Source organism: Octopus bimaculoides, chromosome 2 (assembly GCF_001194135.2).
Source record: "Octopus bimaculoides isolate UCB-OBI-ISO-001 chromosome 2, ASM119413v2, whole genome shotgun sequence".
NCBI classification, from domain to species: Eukaryota; Metazoa; Mollusca; class Cephalopoda; order Octopoda; family Octopodidae; genus Octopus; species Octopus bimaculoides.
The window spans coordinates 93,110,848-93,127,056 of NC_068982.1; the positions used below are offsets into that span (position 1 = coordinate 93,110,848).

General features: G+C 34.7%; 1 protein-coding gene across 4 annotated transcripts in view; it reads right to left on the reverse strand.

Moving 5' to 3' along the window:
* The window catches only part of LOC106870647 (alpha-mannosidase 2C1), a 70,247-nt gene that overhangs the window by 18,786 nt on the left and 35,252 nt on the right, over nucleotides 1-16,209 (reverse strand). For all 4 annotated transcript variants that reach the window (XM_052978458.1, XM_052978461.1, XM_052978459.1 and 1 more), the window contains 9 exons: nucleotides 13,492-13,547; nucleotides 10,350-10,473; nucleotides 8,731-8,804; nucleotides 7,618-7,712; nucleotides 4,664-4,768; nucleotides 3,418-3,487; nucleotides 2,785-2,875; nucleotides 2,130-2,269; nucleotides 192-301 (listed from right to left, as the gene is read on the reverse strand). In XM_052978458.1, coding sequence (XP_052834418.1) covers nucleotides 192-301; nucleotides 2,130-2,269; nucleotides 2,785-2,875; nucleotides 3,418-3,487; nucleotides 4,664-4,768; nucleotides 7,618-7,712; nucleotides 8,731-8,804; nucleotides 10,350-10,473; nucleotides 13,492-13,547 — 865 coding nt within the window. The remainder of the gene's footprint in view (nucleotides 1-191; nucleotides 302-2,129; nucleotides 2,270-2,784; nucleotides 2,876-3,417; nucleotides 3,488-4,663; nucleotides 4,769-7,617; nucleotides 7,713-8,730; nucleotides 8,805-10,349; nucleotides 10,474-13,491; nucleotides 13,548-16,209) is intronic.

The following is a 16,209-nucleotide window of genomic DNA, read 5'->3' on the forward strand; positions in this document are numbered from 1 at the left end:
GTAACACTAAGTAGCAATTATTAAACTATAGAGTCATACAAGTATAATTATATTTAACATAGTTGTGTATACTCAATGAAAGGCTTCATGAAAATTATCAAATCTTTCTCCAAATCATCCACATCATGTATTTAAGGACAATGATAAGTATACTGAGAGTTTACAAAGAAACAGAGGGCTTTTATACTTACAGTGAAAGACGCAGCACATTATCAAAGGCTGAGTAGCCATATTTTCCATTATTAAGGACAGCAACACCATAACCATATTCGGAAAGGTCAGCCCACTTATGACCACACACCTTATATGATAAGAAAATAGAAACATCAACAAGTAAGGACAAATTAATATAAAATTAGTATTCTAAATTATTATCATAAGCAATAATACATCATAGGTATGATGTGAAATTTTTGTAGATCTGAATGAGATTACGCTGCCATACAACTAGCCACAAATAGCAAGCAACAAGTAACTATAAAATAATCAAGCTTGTTGTGAGTCAGAATGTAAGTCCCCAAGATAGTCAGACATAGTTTGCAACACTATTTTAGAAACTTTTGTAATGTTACTCAGGCAGAAATATATTTTTGATTCCCTTTGAGTACATCACTGACACAATGAGTAATTTGTTAACATGTGAAATGATTAAATTCCTCCTTCATTTTGCATCACATTCAGAGTATATCTTGCAGAAGTGAAGTCCTGCTTAATAATTTTAATTTCCAACAAGTCTGTATATTGCCTCCATAATATCTAAGAACTAGCAGGTGGGGAGATAGAAAAATTGAAATGTATGAAAAAAATATTGGATCAGTTTTGACAGAAATATTTTAACTAAGCTCAAGGCTAACATTTTAAGAAAATACCCTTCTGTAAGAAAGGGTTTGAATTGCAGAAATGACAAAATATTTAACTAAACTTTTTAGAGTATCTATCATTCTATTCTTTTGGTTACTACTTTAACATTTATATGGTTACCATTTATACATCTCAATCTTGCACCTGTAGTCTTATCTAAACACTTTATTCAAAACCTTCATGGATCTAATTGACTCTTTCTTAAATATTATCACTGCAAGCATACAAAAAATCCCTGAGATGTTTGTTCAATGGAAAGACATCAGGTTTATATTAATTTTCATCATATAACCATTCTAGAATAGTTGTCACTCTTGCTATGACAGCAGTAGGCAAAATCTACAGTAACATTTAACAAACCACACTGATACATGAATAGACTTTGAGGATTGGTAAAGGAAAATCAGCAGCTTATAATCACTTTGAATTGCTTGTGATCTTTTATTTACTTGAAAGATACACCACTCAAATAATGAAGTTGTAACACAATGATGACTAGAAATGCTGTCACATTCTAAAATTAAGACTATCAAAGTCCAGAGGCAAATAATGGCCAGTGTTTATGATGATGATAATAATGGTGATAATAAAAATTGTAAAAATGGTAGTAGTGGTGGTGAACACAATGATTATGATGTGATAGCATTAGTTATAAACACGATACACAAGATAATGAATATATTCTTACATTTTCAAAACCTTCATAAAGATAGAATGTTTTCAGTAGTTGATAACAACAAGAATAAACTCAATGAATATAATGAGTTAGTGGAGAAGCCTCTATATAGCTGCTCAGCCAGTGAGAAATAGTGATCAAATCTCCCTCATATCATGTCCTACCATCTTAGAAAAAGGACACATTGGACAAGACAAAGTAGTTCTAGATATGTGAAAACACTGGTTGATCACAGTTGGTCTGGCTTTTATTGCAGATCTGCTCGCTCAATGCTGACTTGGGGCAAAGCAACAACAACAACAACCGCAGTAGCAGCAACCGCTGCCGCCACTACCACCACTGCTCCTGCTGCCACCAATAACAACAGCATAAAAAAAAATGTCCATTAACCCTTTAGCATTCGGATTTTTGAATTAATTATGCATTATCTCACAGCTTTGAGATTTTAATGATGTGACTGTTTGTGTTTAGGATGACATTGTAGGGTAGGTGTGAAAGGCTTGATCAGTCCTCCAGTTTGAACAATATGGCTGAATATGGCTGGTTTAAATGCTAAAGGGTTAAAGGAAAAAAATGTTGAAATATTACTCACCTCAAAACGAGCAGAATCCCAAGAGGTGTTCATATGAGTGGGTCTTTCTAGAAAACCATACTGGGTCTCATAGGTGGCTCTTGCTGTTGTCAAATTAAATGGAAATTCTACCTTTAAGAACTTGTGGGATTCATTCCATTCTACCTGCAATGAAGAAAAGAAAAAGGATTGTACAATTACACCCATTTTCCCCCAATCCATTCAACTATTCACTTGTTTTCAAAACAATGGGTAATTATCCAAATAAAGAGAAACTAGAGATCTTGATTATTGTTCCAGAACTGAACAAGAGTTCAATACCCAAACATGAATATGCCTAAAATATCAATTTAACAATATTGATGTAACAATAATATATTCTTTTATTCAATCATTTGTTTCAGTCATTGGACAGCAGTTATGTTGGGGCACCATGTTTGAAGGGGATTTTGCTGATTGAATTATCCCAATACATATTTTGTACAAGTCTGGTACATATTCAAACTGTCTTCTTTGCTGAACTGCTAAATTAATGAGGATATAAACAAATACACTAGTTGTCAAGTGGTGAGATACAAAACAATTGAACACACATGTGCAAACACACACACACACATGCAGATATATTTAAATGCAAATCAAAGAGAACTGTATTGATTAAAAACAAAAAATGAACCTACCTCAGTTTTAAATTTGATGAAGGGGCAGTTAGAATCCAAGATGATATGTTGAATAATATAACTGGAATTACTAATTCTCAAGTGAACCTGAAATATGTAAAACACATCATTCATTAACGTAAATTTCATCAAGTTATCAATGCCATAAAAGTGAACTAATTATCACAGATTCTATGGAAGCACAAACAGGAAATTCATGTCACAGAAGCTTATTATTAATCTTTTTACTGTCAAAAGGCTCAATAAGGATTGAACTTGACCACTAGCATAGCTAGGAGGATGGAGGGGATGGCACCACTTTTGGATCTTCTGTGGACAACATGTATTTTTTGAGAGGGCCCAGGAGCGGCAAACTGAAGGGCTGCCCTAAGCAGCACACACTCTAGCTATGCTAGTGGGCTTGACACTAATTTCTGTATGATAAATCTGATAAAACACAGCTGGACAGGAAATTTAATTCAAGAATAAGATGAAATGGGAATGATGGGACTCTAACATCAGAATTATTAAGCAGTAATGTAAAACAACTTGCAGCTACTTGAGCCAATTTCACCATTATCCATTTCATAGGAATATTCCAAATTGAGACTATAACACGAGAAGAATTAAAATAACCTTAATCAACTTACCTTCACTGTTGACCGGATTGGGCCAGATTCAATAATAGTTGCTTTCTTGTCAACATCTTTAATGATTTTTCTAAAAGAAAGAAAGGAATATACTGAGAAAAATGGTTTCAATTTCCCATGGGTAGAGTTGAACATTTCCTCTGTTTGTACTACTCCACTGAGAGCTGAAAATATTTGCTATGGGCATAGTACAACCTCTGTGGCAGGTGGTTGTGATAGAGTGGTTGTAATGAGATACTGCCATTTTGTGGAAAAATCAGAACCTTGTTAACTGGAAGATGGTGTTAGAGATACTGCTAGCCAGTTATGTTTATGGCACAGCTGTTTTGTCACTATTTTTGTAAACTGATCCTTCATATGATCTACTCTATCTGATACAATATAACAAACTAAGCAGTGAGAAATTTTACAGAAGATATCAGATTGTTTTGTATCCTGTCCTAGCATGTCTACCTTATTTCTGTTAATGCTCCTGTTTTTGCAATTTTTATGATAATAACCAAAATGGTAATGTAGCTGTAATCAACCAAGGAAAACTTCTCTTGAGTATTAAAGAAGTTATATAATTTGTATAAACTATTTGTCTTTGATTTTATCAATGCTTCATAAAGTTAAGGATGCTGCAAGATACCACTACAATGCTACCAGGTTAAGGCAGTGGATAATTAACTATTGATGCAAAAACCTATTTTTCAGAATCATGTTAAAGCTTATTATGTAAATGACAAATTTAGACTGAGTAGACAATGATCAGCCAAGAGCGGTGCAACAGGGGCTCTGAATGTCTTGAATCCTCTTTGATGACAAAAACGAAACAAAACAGTTTGAGTTTTGAAATGATAGTCCAATTTGATTATATTAAACAAAAAAACAAAAAAAAAAAACAACAGAAAAGTAATTGCATTTACATGTAGTTTATGATATCAACATAAATCTTTCAATATTACGCCATTTTAGAGATAATTTAAACATGATTGGAAACAAGCACCAAAACAGAAAACGGTAAAAGTAATATCAAAGGTTATATAATATTACACACATGAATTAAAAGACCACACTCTCAAATCATTAAAGAGTCAAAATTTGGCAAATGTAAACTTGTTGTCCTGGATGTCAGCAAATGCAGTTCCTGGGGATAAAACAATCGCCTCAGTTGTAAGTAAATGTATTAAACAAATTTAATGACTAATAAGATAATTCAACTTGAGTCTCAAAAACTAATGAGAAAATATGAAATATTATCTACCTTGTCTCAAGATGATAATCCATAACATCCCAAGCATCCCAGTAGAGTGGAACATCATCAAAGATAACAAACTGGTTTCCAAGACCTTTGTGAAGAATAAATTCCCTAAAAATGCAATGCATCAGAGAAAAGTAATTTTTTATATCAAGAAAATGAAAATCAAAACTTAATAAAAACAAACAAAAAATGAAATAGGCTATTGCTTCATTAATCTAGTTTTTTTTTCAATTTCAGAGTCAAATTAATTGCTAAAGCAAAATAAGGAATGATTCATTTTACTATTAAAGTCTGGGGGTCTTATGAGGGGTGTTCATTAAAGATTTCCTTTGGCCTACTTCCAGTTATTGCAGGAAACCGAACTTGTACAGGTATAATCATACATGGCTCTACATGTCACATTGTAAATTGCAGCTTTCCACTAATATTCGTTTGTCTTTTACAGCTGCTGAAATGAACTAAGGTGTTATGGAAGCAATTGAATGTAGATCAGTGATCAGGTTCTTATATTTGAAATGTGATACACCAAAAAAGACTTTCAATGAGATGAAAGTTTATTGTGATGATGCATCATCATATGATGTAGTCAAGCATTGGCATCACCAGTTCAAATGTGGTTGGACATTGGTGGAAACTGCTCCTATTCCTGGATGACCACATTCAGGCATTGATAATGACACCATCCATAAAGTGGAAGCTGCCATTTTGGAGGATTGCCACATAACTATTCACAGCAGCTAGCCCAAGAAGTGGAGATAAGTGTAGGGTCCATGGAAAAAATCATTCATGACCATTTTCACATGCGGAAGTTGTCTGCACAATGGATTCCATGGATGCTCACACCTTTTCAGAAGCAGGAATGAATCAATTGCTCCCAGGCTCTTTTGGCAATGTGCCAAGAAAATAAGGACTTTTTAGCAGACTTATCATGCAGGGTGAAACATGGGTCCATCACTATGATCCTGAGACTAAAGTCTAGTCAAAGTAATGGAAGCATGATAACTCATCACCGCCAAAGAAGGCTTATGTCCAACTGCTCACAGACTTTTGGGACCAGTATGGAGTAGTGAAGATGGATTTTCTGGCAAAGGGCACTGCAATTAACAAGGTATATTATTCTTGTCTGCTGCAGAAATTGTGGGACAACAACATAGCAGAGAGACACGGCATGCTAACCAAAGGAATCTACCACCTCTAAAACAATGTCCCAGTTCTCAATGTTTGTGTTACCCAGATGAAAACACACTCCTGCGGCTATGAAATCTTTCCTCATCCCCTTACTCTTGAACTCATGCCATCGGACTTCCACCTCTTTCCAACCATGAAGTCTTTTTTGAAGGGGAAGCACTTTTCAGATGATGATGAATTTATTTCCGAGGTAAAGTCTTGGCTTCAGATGCAACCTACCGACTTCTACAGACGAAGTCTTCACAGCTGCATAAAGTGATGGGAGAAGTGTGTCACCATTGGTGGTGGCTATGTAGAGAAGGACTAATAATTATACCAAATTTTGTTTATCCCACTCCTTTGGAAATGAATCAGGGGAAATCTTTAATGATCACCCCTTGTAAATATACATTATGGTATAGAAGTATTGTGGCTGAGATAAGGTATTACACTACCAGTTCACAAGTTCAGATTGGCAGCTAGCATTGTTTCAGAGCAAAACATAAATTGGCTATGTGGTAAGAAATTAACTTCCAACCACTTGGTTCAGTGTTCAGTCCTGCTGTGTGACATATTGGGCAAGAGTCTTCTACTATAGCCTCAGGTATGAAAGAATTACTTAAGACTATAGTAGAAGATACTTGCCCAAGGTATCACACAGTAGGACTGAACACTGAACCACGTGGTTGGAAGTTAACTTCTTACAACACAGCCACTTTATGTTTTGCTCTGAAACAATACTAGCTGCAGGTCTGAACTTGTGAACTGGTAGTATAATACCTTATCTCAGCCACATTATTTCTATACCATAATGTATTTTTAAACGCTATAGTACAAGGGGTGATTATTAAAGATTTCTCCTGACTCACTTCCTAAGGAGCAGGATAAACAAAACTTGGCATAATTATTAGTCCTTTTCTGCATAGCTACCACCAATGGTGACACACTTCTCTCATCACTTTATGCAGCTGTGAAGACCTCCTCTGTAGAAGTCAGTAGGTTGTGTCTGGAACCAAGACTTTACCTCGGAAATAAATTCATCATCAAATTAGAGATGACACCCAACACTTAGGAACATCTATGGAAATCTGATACCAATATCCCTCAAGCTAAAGCAGAAACGGTCATAATTTGCTGGCCGCTGTCATCGAGCAGAGAAAGAGGTTATCTCATCCTGGCTCCTATGGCATCCCTCTAGAAGTGTTTTCTCCAGGAAACTGACATTTCCAGATACTATATTTCGGGACTCAGGACTGACTATTAGCGATCTGAATACAGTAATGCAAGACTGTGTAGTGTGGAAAGGAATTGTTGATGGAGTTCTGATCAACCATAGGTTGGTCGAAGGATGATCAAAACCTTGTGAGTAGATTTGGTAGACAGAAACTGAAAGAAGCCTGTCATATATATACATACATACATATATATATATATATATATATATATATATATATATATATATATATATGTGTCTGTGTTTGTCGCCCCATCATCACCACTTGACAACCGGTGTTGGTTTGGCAAATGAGACCGAGAGAATAAGTACTGGCTTAAAAAAAATAATAAGTCCTGAGGTCAATTTGTTTGAGTAAAACCCTTCAAGACAGTGCTCCAGTATGGCTGCAGTCAAATGACTGAAACAAGTAAAAGAATAAAAGAATAAAAGAATATAATCAAATGAAAATTACGAAACAATGTATATTTATGAATAAGTAAATTGGCGGTTTGGTCAAATCAATATTAGGACACAAAATGATGATGAGATTACTGAAAGACAAACATATTCTTACTTTCCAGTGCTATTCACTTTCAAATTAGTTATCCTGCCACAGAAGTCCAATTTGACAGAAAGCACCTCATTTTCCATGAAAATGTATTCACCATCCTGGTTATTTCAAGTGAAACAAATACAAAAAAAAAAAAAAAATGTGAAATTAGAAATCAATGCATGGCAAATAAAACAATGTAAAAATTTAAACAAAACTTTTATTGAAGTTTCCTTTTAGTTTCTGAGTCTTTGTTCAGACTCAAAATATTAAATATTGTTCCGTACAATATTAGAAATCTAAGCATCCAAGAAAAATTACACTTAGGTATAACAATGCCTCTCTGAAATCAGAGACAGGGTGAGAAAAGGAGCCTTAATAAAAACAAGCGTTATCTTCAACAAGTTTGGTATTAACTGCAGATGTCTAGCCATCCAGTTTATTGCAGTCAAGATAAAGAAAAAACAAAAAAATAATTAAAAAGAAACATGTTAATCTTTGGTTGTTGGAATGTAAGAACTTTACAAGACAGCAAAGACAGTCTAGAATGAAAAACCACTAACTGCAAAGGTAATTGGCTCATACAATATTGATATTACTGCTCTAAATGAAACCAGACTTGTGGATTCTGGTGAATTAGAATTTGGGAGTGGTTACACATTTTTGGGAGCATAAAGCTGGTAGATAAGCCAACAATTCATGGTTTGGGATTTGCCATTAAATCCATTTTACTTCATAGGTTGCCATCCATCTCTTAAGCTATTGATGACTATCTCATGACCTTTCATGTACCCGTAGGTAATTCCTCATTAATGCACATTATCAGTGCATATGCACTAACTTCATCAGCATCTGAACACGATCATAATATTCTCTGCTCTAAATTGCAAACAGTTATCAGTAAAATTCCATATCACGACAAAGTTATAGTGATGGGTGATCTTAATGCCAGAATGGGTAACAAATTACACAGTGTGATCAAAAGTAACAGAAAAACATGGAACAAGAAAAGTGGACATGGGGAAAACTATATCTTGATATCTTAGAATTTTGGGTTTCAATGGCAAGGTAATATAATTACAGATTGGTGACTATATAAGGTGTACAAAATAAAATAATAAAAATGAAATGGCTTACCTCATAAGCCTTTGATTTGCAATTACGAGCTTGAATTATGTTCGTATGGTATAGGTCATGGGATGAATATAGAACTACAAAAATACAAAAGACAAAAACTTGACAATTCCAAAATATAAAAAGCAATCATCCAGAGATATATTTAGAGAAGAAGAACTATAAATAGATGGGAATGTAATTCTAATAGTACAAGAATCTAATAAAACAGTGCAAAATGAAAAAATAAAAAATAAAGAGTTTGAAAATTGGTGAGAGTTACACATTGTTTTGCTTGACTTATTTGACCATACTTCTTTTAAAAATTCTGGGAACAATAGCTGGCACTAATAGGATTAATTTTAAACCCTAACTTTTAAAATTCCACCACTTTTAAAAAAGTGAATCCTACAAATAAGATGTTTGATTATGTGTTGTCTTGGATCTGGAGTTTTTGTTCATTTAACTAAATTTCATTTTCCATTTTATAATTTATTCTGCTTGTCATTGGATAAAAAAAAATCATACCAAACAAATCCACTACTCCTTCATGCACTTTTAAAAGATGAAAATTCTTGACATTTATACATCAACATTATATACATAAAACACAGAATACATGATAACTAGCATTATCATTTATTGCCCATGGGTTTTACTGGCATGGATCTGATGAGTCTAAGGACTGCATCATGTTCCACTGTTTACTTTGATATGGAATCTAAGGCTGGGTACCCTTCCTAACACCAACCACTTTACAATGTATACTGGGTGCTTTTCTGTGCTACCTGTACTAGTAAGGTTGCCATCCAGCTTGCAAGACTGCAAAACCTGAATGAGGCAGCTTTATGCTAGGAAATGAGGGGGGGGGGTTAAAGTATGAAAGAAGGGGGCCAGAGCAAAATTGGTTTCTTGCTATAGAGAAGCTACATGGCTACTCAAACAGAAGAAAGATAAATGCTACAACACTGCAAAAGTAAAATGAAAACTAAATGAATTTCAAGAGTCAGAAGAAATACACAAGGCATTTTGTTCAGTATTCAATTGATTCTATCAGTCCACCATACTCATTTTCTAATTTAATAATGATTTCTTACATAGGCACAAGGCCAGACTTTCTCATTTAATAATTATTTCTAAATTCTAGCACAAGATTCACAGATTTGGCATAGGGGACACATTGATTACAGTACTTGACTAGCACTTATTTAATTAACTCTGAAAGAATGAAAAGTAAAGTCAGCCTTGGCAAATTTTGAACTCAGAGCATAAACAGTCGATGGTTAGCATTTTGTCCAACACATTAACGATTCTGCCAGCTCACCGCCTTATTTTCCTTGTTACTAACAACAGCAAAGAGAAGAAGAAAAAATGCATAAGTATAGGTGTGTGGTTAAGAAGCTTGTTTGGTAATCACATGGTTTCAGGGTCAGTTCCACAATATGGGACTTTGGGAAAGTGTCTTCTACAATAGTTCCAGGCAAGTGTCTTCTACAACAGTTCCAGGTAAAGCAATAAATACTGGAGTGATTTATTTGATTAAAGCCCTTTAATGCTGTGCCCCAGCATGGCTGCAGTCCAATAACAAAAAAAAAATATATAAATAAAAGGTAAAAACATAAAGAAAACAAAACCATTCATACCTAATTTGTTTCCTTCATGGTCAATTTGACACTCATCAGTATGATATTGTTGAGGCAGTGTTGAAACTTCATCTCTTTTCCACATCAAAGTATTGACTACTAAGGGAGTTTTGGATTTGACATTCTTCAAGTAAAGAAAAAGAATATAATAATTTCTATTATTGGCCACAAAGACCCACAATACTGGGAACAGTACAATGACAAATACAAAACAGTGGTAATTTGCAATGAATAAAAAAATTAAAATCAACAAAAACATCAGATGACAGTCAAGAAAAGGTTTCTGATACAGGATAAACCCTACACAATGTCTTGGGTTGGTCCGAGTCATCATTAGTGATCTCTTCCTGTTATTTTCCTCCTGCTTATTGTTCTGATAATCAAAAGATAATATATGTTCACTATTTCTAATAGCATTCAGTTTTTTTACTCTTAATAGCTGCTATATTATCCACTAGATTAGGCATAGCAGAATACAGTGTGTATACATTAAGTATAATACATAGATGGTGATTTTAATTTAATGCCTTTTCAGTTGCATACACAGAATTTTTCTGCAGCCATGTAAGCTTCTACTTTATCAGTAAATGTTTTATTCATTGTTTCCTATATATTGAGACAAATTTCATTTAAGCAAGCAACAATCAGGTGCATGGCATTGACAAGCCTCAGTAATGTAAAGTGTATCAACCTTTCTCATGAGTCACTGCAAGAAAGTTTCTCTCACTTTGATATATTATATTATGGCTTTAATACAAAATTACGAAGCAATTTTATCTCAAACAGTTCCACTACACAAAGCCTTCTGACAGTGTGTGCACATTTTATATAAATACAAAAATGGCAATATATATATATAATTTGGAAACTTAAAATTGAAGGGACCAGTTTCAACATCAAATGGGAAATCCTCTCCAAATTCAGACTATATTAATGGGTCTAAAAAATGTTCAGTGTGTCCTCTTGAAAAACTGTATCTCTTAAAAAACTTGAGAACCTCCAACAAATGCATAAATTCAAGGAATGAAATTTTTTCTGTATGTCTGCATTTAAAGAAATACATCTTGTCAGAATTTAAAAGTAGACCACCAGACACTTAGTACAACACCATTAACATCTTGTTTATGTTTGTTTGACATTGAATCATTGTAATGTTGGTTATCTCCCCTGTGTTTTTCTCCTTGTTTTCTTCTTTACAAGCATTATCTGCTCTAAAGACAACTGACATACAGTCTTGTTTTCAGCTTGATAAATGGGGGAATAAATTATTATTTCAACCAGGAACCCTGGTTAGCTATATTTACAAGATTTATGGTTATTTATTTTAAGATTACACAAGTTTGCATGATTTTTGGTGATTAAATGTCTACATAACTTTTTACGGCAATTTTTTTACTCTGATTTCAGATCTGTTGTTAGTTTTTCTCCATCACATCTAGTTTTTCTATAATAAAGCTCTGTTTATCTTTTTCTGTATTATGGTATCAGAGAATCAGATGACAGTGATTATCTGATTTATTTTGCTCAACAAAACAGATTGCTATAAACCAATGCTGACCTAATATTAGTAAAAGTAAAATAGCAGCCAATGTGAAGTTTAATGAACAGTTAGTTATTGGCAACTCTGAGAGATGACGTGACCTTGAAAAGCTGTGTACATTGTTGCTAATTGATGCTTTAGTGTTGTTGTAGTATTTCCAGAGGTCAGTTGTTGGTGATATTTACTTATAAACTCCATTTAAAATGAGTATATATAGACGTAAGTGAATGAACAATCCAGACATATTCTGCTACATTTGTGACAGATATGTTGTCATTAAGCAGAGACAAAATATAACTGATCTTGTAAAAATAGTATACTTTGCTTATATTGGTGTTAAATTCGGTGATGAAGACAACCTTTGGGCTCCATACAAAGTATGTCACATTTGTATGAAAGGTCTGAGACTCTGGAGAGCCAGTAAGAAAAAAGAAATGCCCTTTGGAATACCAATGGTGTAACGAGAGCTGAGTAACCATGCTGATGATTGTTATTTATACATTGCTAAAGTTGATGGGTACAGTGCAAAAAATAAACATAAGATAGTGTATCATAGCATTCCCTTGGCTATACGGCCTATTGCACACCGGGTTGACATTCCAGTTCCTCTCCCCTCACCTGCCAAAGGTCTCAGTCACTTGTCATCACTTTTGTTAGACCCAACATTCGAAGATCATGCTTATCCCACCTTATCCCATGTCTTCCTGGGTCTACCTCTTCTACAGACTCCCTCCAACAGTTAGAGATCAGCATTTGTTTACACAGCTGTCCTCATCAATACACATCACATGACCATACCAGCACATTCATCTCTCTTGCACACCAAATCTGACACCTCTTATGCCCAGTATTTCTATCAAGACATTTACACTGTCATATATGCACATTAACATTGCACATCCAGTGAAGCATACTGGCTTCATTTCTTTCAAGCCTTCACTTGTCCTCAGCAGACACTGCTCAAGCTTTACTGCCATGGAGCACAGCTGTTTGCACACAGGCATCATACAATCTGCCTTTCACTCTGAGGAAGAGTCTCTTTGTTACCAACAGAGGTAGAAGCTCTTAACTTTGCCCAGCCTATTCTTATTCTAGTAGCTACACTCTCAGAGCACCCACTTCCACTACTGACTTGGTCACATACTAATGTTTGTTTTCGTGTTTAGTGTAATATAATCTATTTTGTGTTAATCAGAGGAGTTACTCTAAATTTCGCAGAGAATAAGATTGTTCTTGAATAAGAATGTTGCTGACAGTGACTTTGAAGTTTTGGCTCCTTAAGCCACCATCAGCTGTAATAATAAACATGCACACATACATACACACAGTAGGTTTCTATACAATTTCCATCTACTAAATCCACTCACAAGGTATTGATTGACCTAAAGCTATAGATGTTGAAGAAACTTGGCCAGAGTGTCATGCAGTGGGATAGAACTGAAGTCATGTGATTATGAAGTGAATTCTGTATTCACAGATATGCCTGTGCCTATCCATGCATGTGTGTGTGTGTATGTGGGGGGATAAGGTGTGCTTGTAGAACATTTTTTTTTCTGAGTGAGTACTGAAAAGAAATAAGGATGAAAAATGAAGGATACTAACATCTTGAGTACAATGTATGGCAGCATCAATAAGTGCCTTCCCACTGGCTTGAATATCTAGAGGAGAATAGAATAATATGCAAATATAAACAGAAATCAATGTAGATTCAAACTAAACAAAGTTATGCATCAGAAGCTATGTTAATCTTAGTGACCAAATGATGCCATCCACATGGAAAACAATCAGTCAACACTAACACAATGTAGTAAAGAAGAAAACTTTAATTAATTCAAACTTTCTCAGCAGTGAAACAATAAAAACATTGCTGTATTTTTCAGCATACAAGTTGAATTTTTCTAACCAAAATGTACAGCCAGAAAAGGTAAGTTAACTTATACACCAAGGCAACTCTTGAGGACCAAAAATTCCATGTAAAATGCAATGGGATTTGGAAAGCTAGTGACAACGTTTGAATGCTTACACTACATGTTTACACTATATACTATGTCATCTTGTATGTTGGCAAATATGGTAGATCAGTGCTTAAATATGATCAAGTCAGATAACTTTGAAATTTCAATTAATTGATATTTAGAATTACACTTTCAGTGAAAGGAAAAAAAATTTGATTAATATATTAATGTAGTGACAGCGAAAATTTATGGTGATATGCAATAATATACTTTAGAATGGATATTAGAACAATCTGATCTGCAGTAAACATGATGATAAAACTGGCTAAGTTTCAATATTATTACATTTCTTAATCCTAATAACCAACAATAGAGAAGTTATGCTGACTTTCAAAGAGTTTGAGTCATCTCTATCATTTCAAGTTTTCACCAACATTCAGAAGGTTGTCTTATTCTTGGCAAGAAGAGACTTCTCTGTGATGTCTCCAAGCCTTTGGTCTTCTCTTTTCCACAGAAGAATGTGGAAGCAAGCCAAAATGAGAAGGGGGATTAAAAGTAAAGCAAGAAAAAAGCCAGAGCGATAGGAGTAAGATAGTGATAAAAGTGAGAGTAATGCAGGAGGGAAAGGAGAGAAAAAAGGGGATGAGAGAGTGAGGAAGTGATATATTATGACATGATGAGTGTTGGTAAAGAAATTCAGTAGAAATAGCATGAGTAGCATGGTGGTGGAGAGTGATAGGAGGTATACAGGTTGATAGAACAGGGAGAACTTGAAGAGAGAGTGAGAGAGAGAGAGAGAGAGAGAGACAGAGAGAGAGAGTGAAGGAAGTCAGTTAATAAATGATAGAAAAGGGAGTAATGGGAAAGGGTTATGAATAGTAATGAATATGATCATGGTAGGAAATTGTAGGTGAAAGATGTTGATAGTAGTGATAATGGAAGGAGTATTGAGAGAGAGGATGAGCGAGTGTGTGATAGATACAATAAATAAAAGTGATAATAAGTGAGGATTGAATAAGGATAGAATCAATGGAATGTGATGAGAAGAGTGATAGTATGGAGGTACAGTGACAGGAGAAGGAGTAAGAGATGAGAGAATTAAGAAGAGTGGAGGGCAGCATTTAAAGACTTAATTTGGAAATAATGGCTGAGAGAGAGTCCCAAATATAGATATATATTCCAATCTATGTCACCACAATAACTCTCAATTTAAGTCCATTTTTTTTCTATGTTTGCATGAGTTGGGTAAATCCTTTCCAGCAGAGCATTCTCCCATGATTCATTGTCATCTATCTTGTGATGTTTGACCTCTTGAGATCAGTCTTTCCCACTTCGTTCTTGTCTTCTTTAGTCTCCTTCTTCAACCATTTGCAGAGTATGGTGTTTCTTTTGCCACATTAAAAGCATCTGATACACTGTAAAGTGGTTGGCATTAGGAAGAGCATCCAGCTGTTGAAACCAAATAAAACTGGAACCTAGTGCAGTTCTCTCGTTTGCCAGCTCTGGTCAAAGCATCCAACCCATGCCAGCATGGAAAACAGATGTTAAAGGGAGATTATGAGAAGGAGGATGAAGTATGCTTCCCTCATTTCTTTCCAACTTTCACAAAGTCATTGCATTCAAGGCCCACATCTCACAACTATGCAGCATTGAATTTTATACATAAGTATGATATAATCTGAGAGAGAAACCCTTTGTTATCAGGAAATATAATAACTCACAGGACATTTCCACTTTGTTATTACTCAAACAACTATGCTTCCAGAACTCTCACCTAGGTAACTAAAACTATGAACTAATTCTAGGAGCCTTCTGAGCACTTGAGTAAATTAATTTAATGTGTACTCATAGTACTAACAACTTCTGTGCATTTATTGTAAATGAGGTTTCCCTTCCCTGTCAGTCTGCCCGTGGTCTACTTCTACCTCTTGTGCATACACACTTACAATGAATATGCCATACAGAATCTCTGCCTATTCTTTTCTGTATATTAGGTACAATCACTTTTTTTATAGATATAGGATCCCCTCTTCTTTTCTCCCTAAACTTTAGTTTTTGTAAGTTTTATTTTCAAGCCTCTTAATTCTAGGTTTGATTCTGAGTTTGCTGATTTTGAGAATAAGGTCACTGACATAGATTAGTTTTCACAGTTATCCAGTCTTAAACTGTTCTGTTATATTCTGGAGGAATATTAAAGAATAGTGGCTGAGAACCAAGCTGCATGCGAAAACTCACTTTAACAACCACAAAACAACACAGTATTGCACCTTGTCAAAAGTCTTTTTCCACACTGACAAAAGCTAAGTAGACTGACTTACTTCTAGGCAAGAGCTTTTCCACACTGACAAAAGCTAAGTAGACTGAC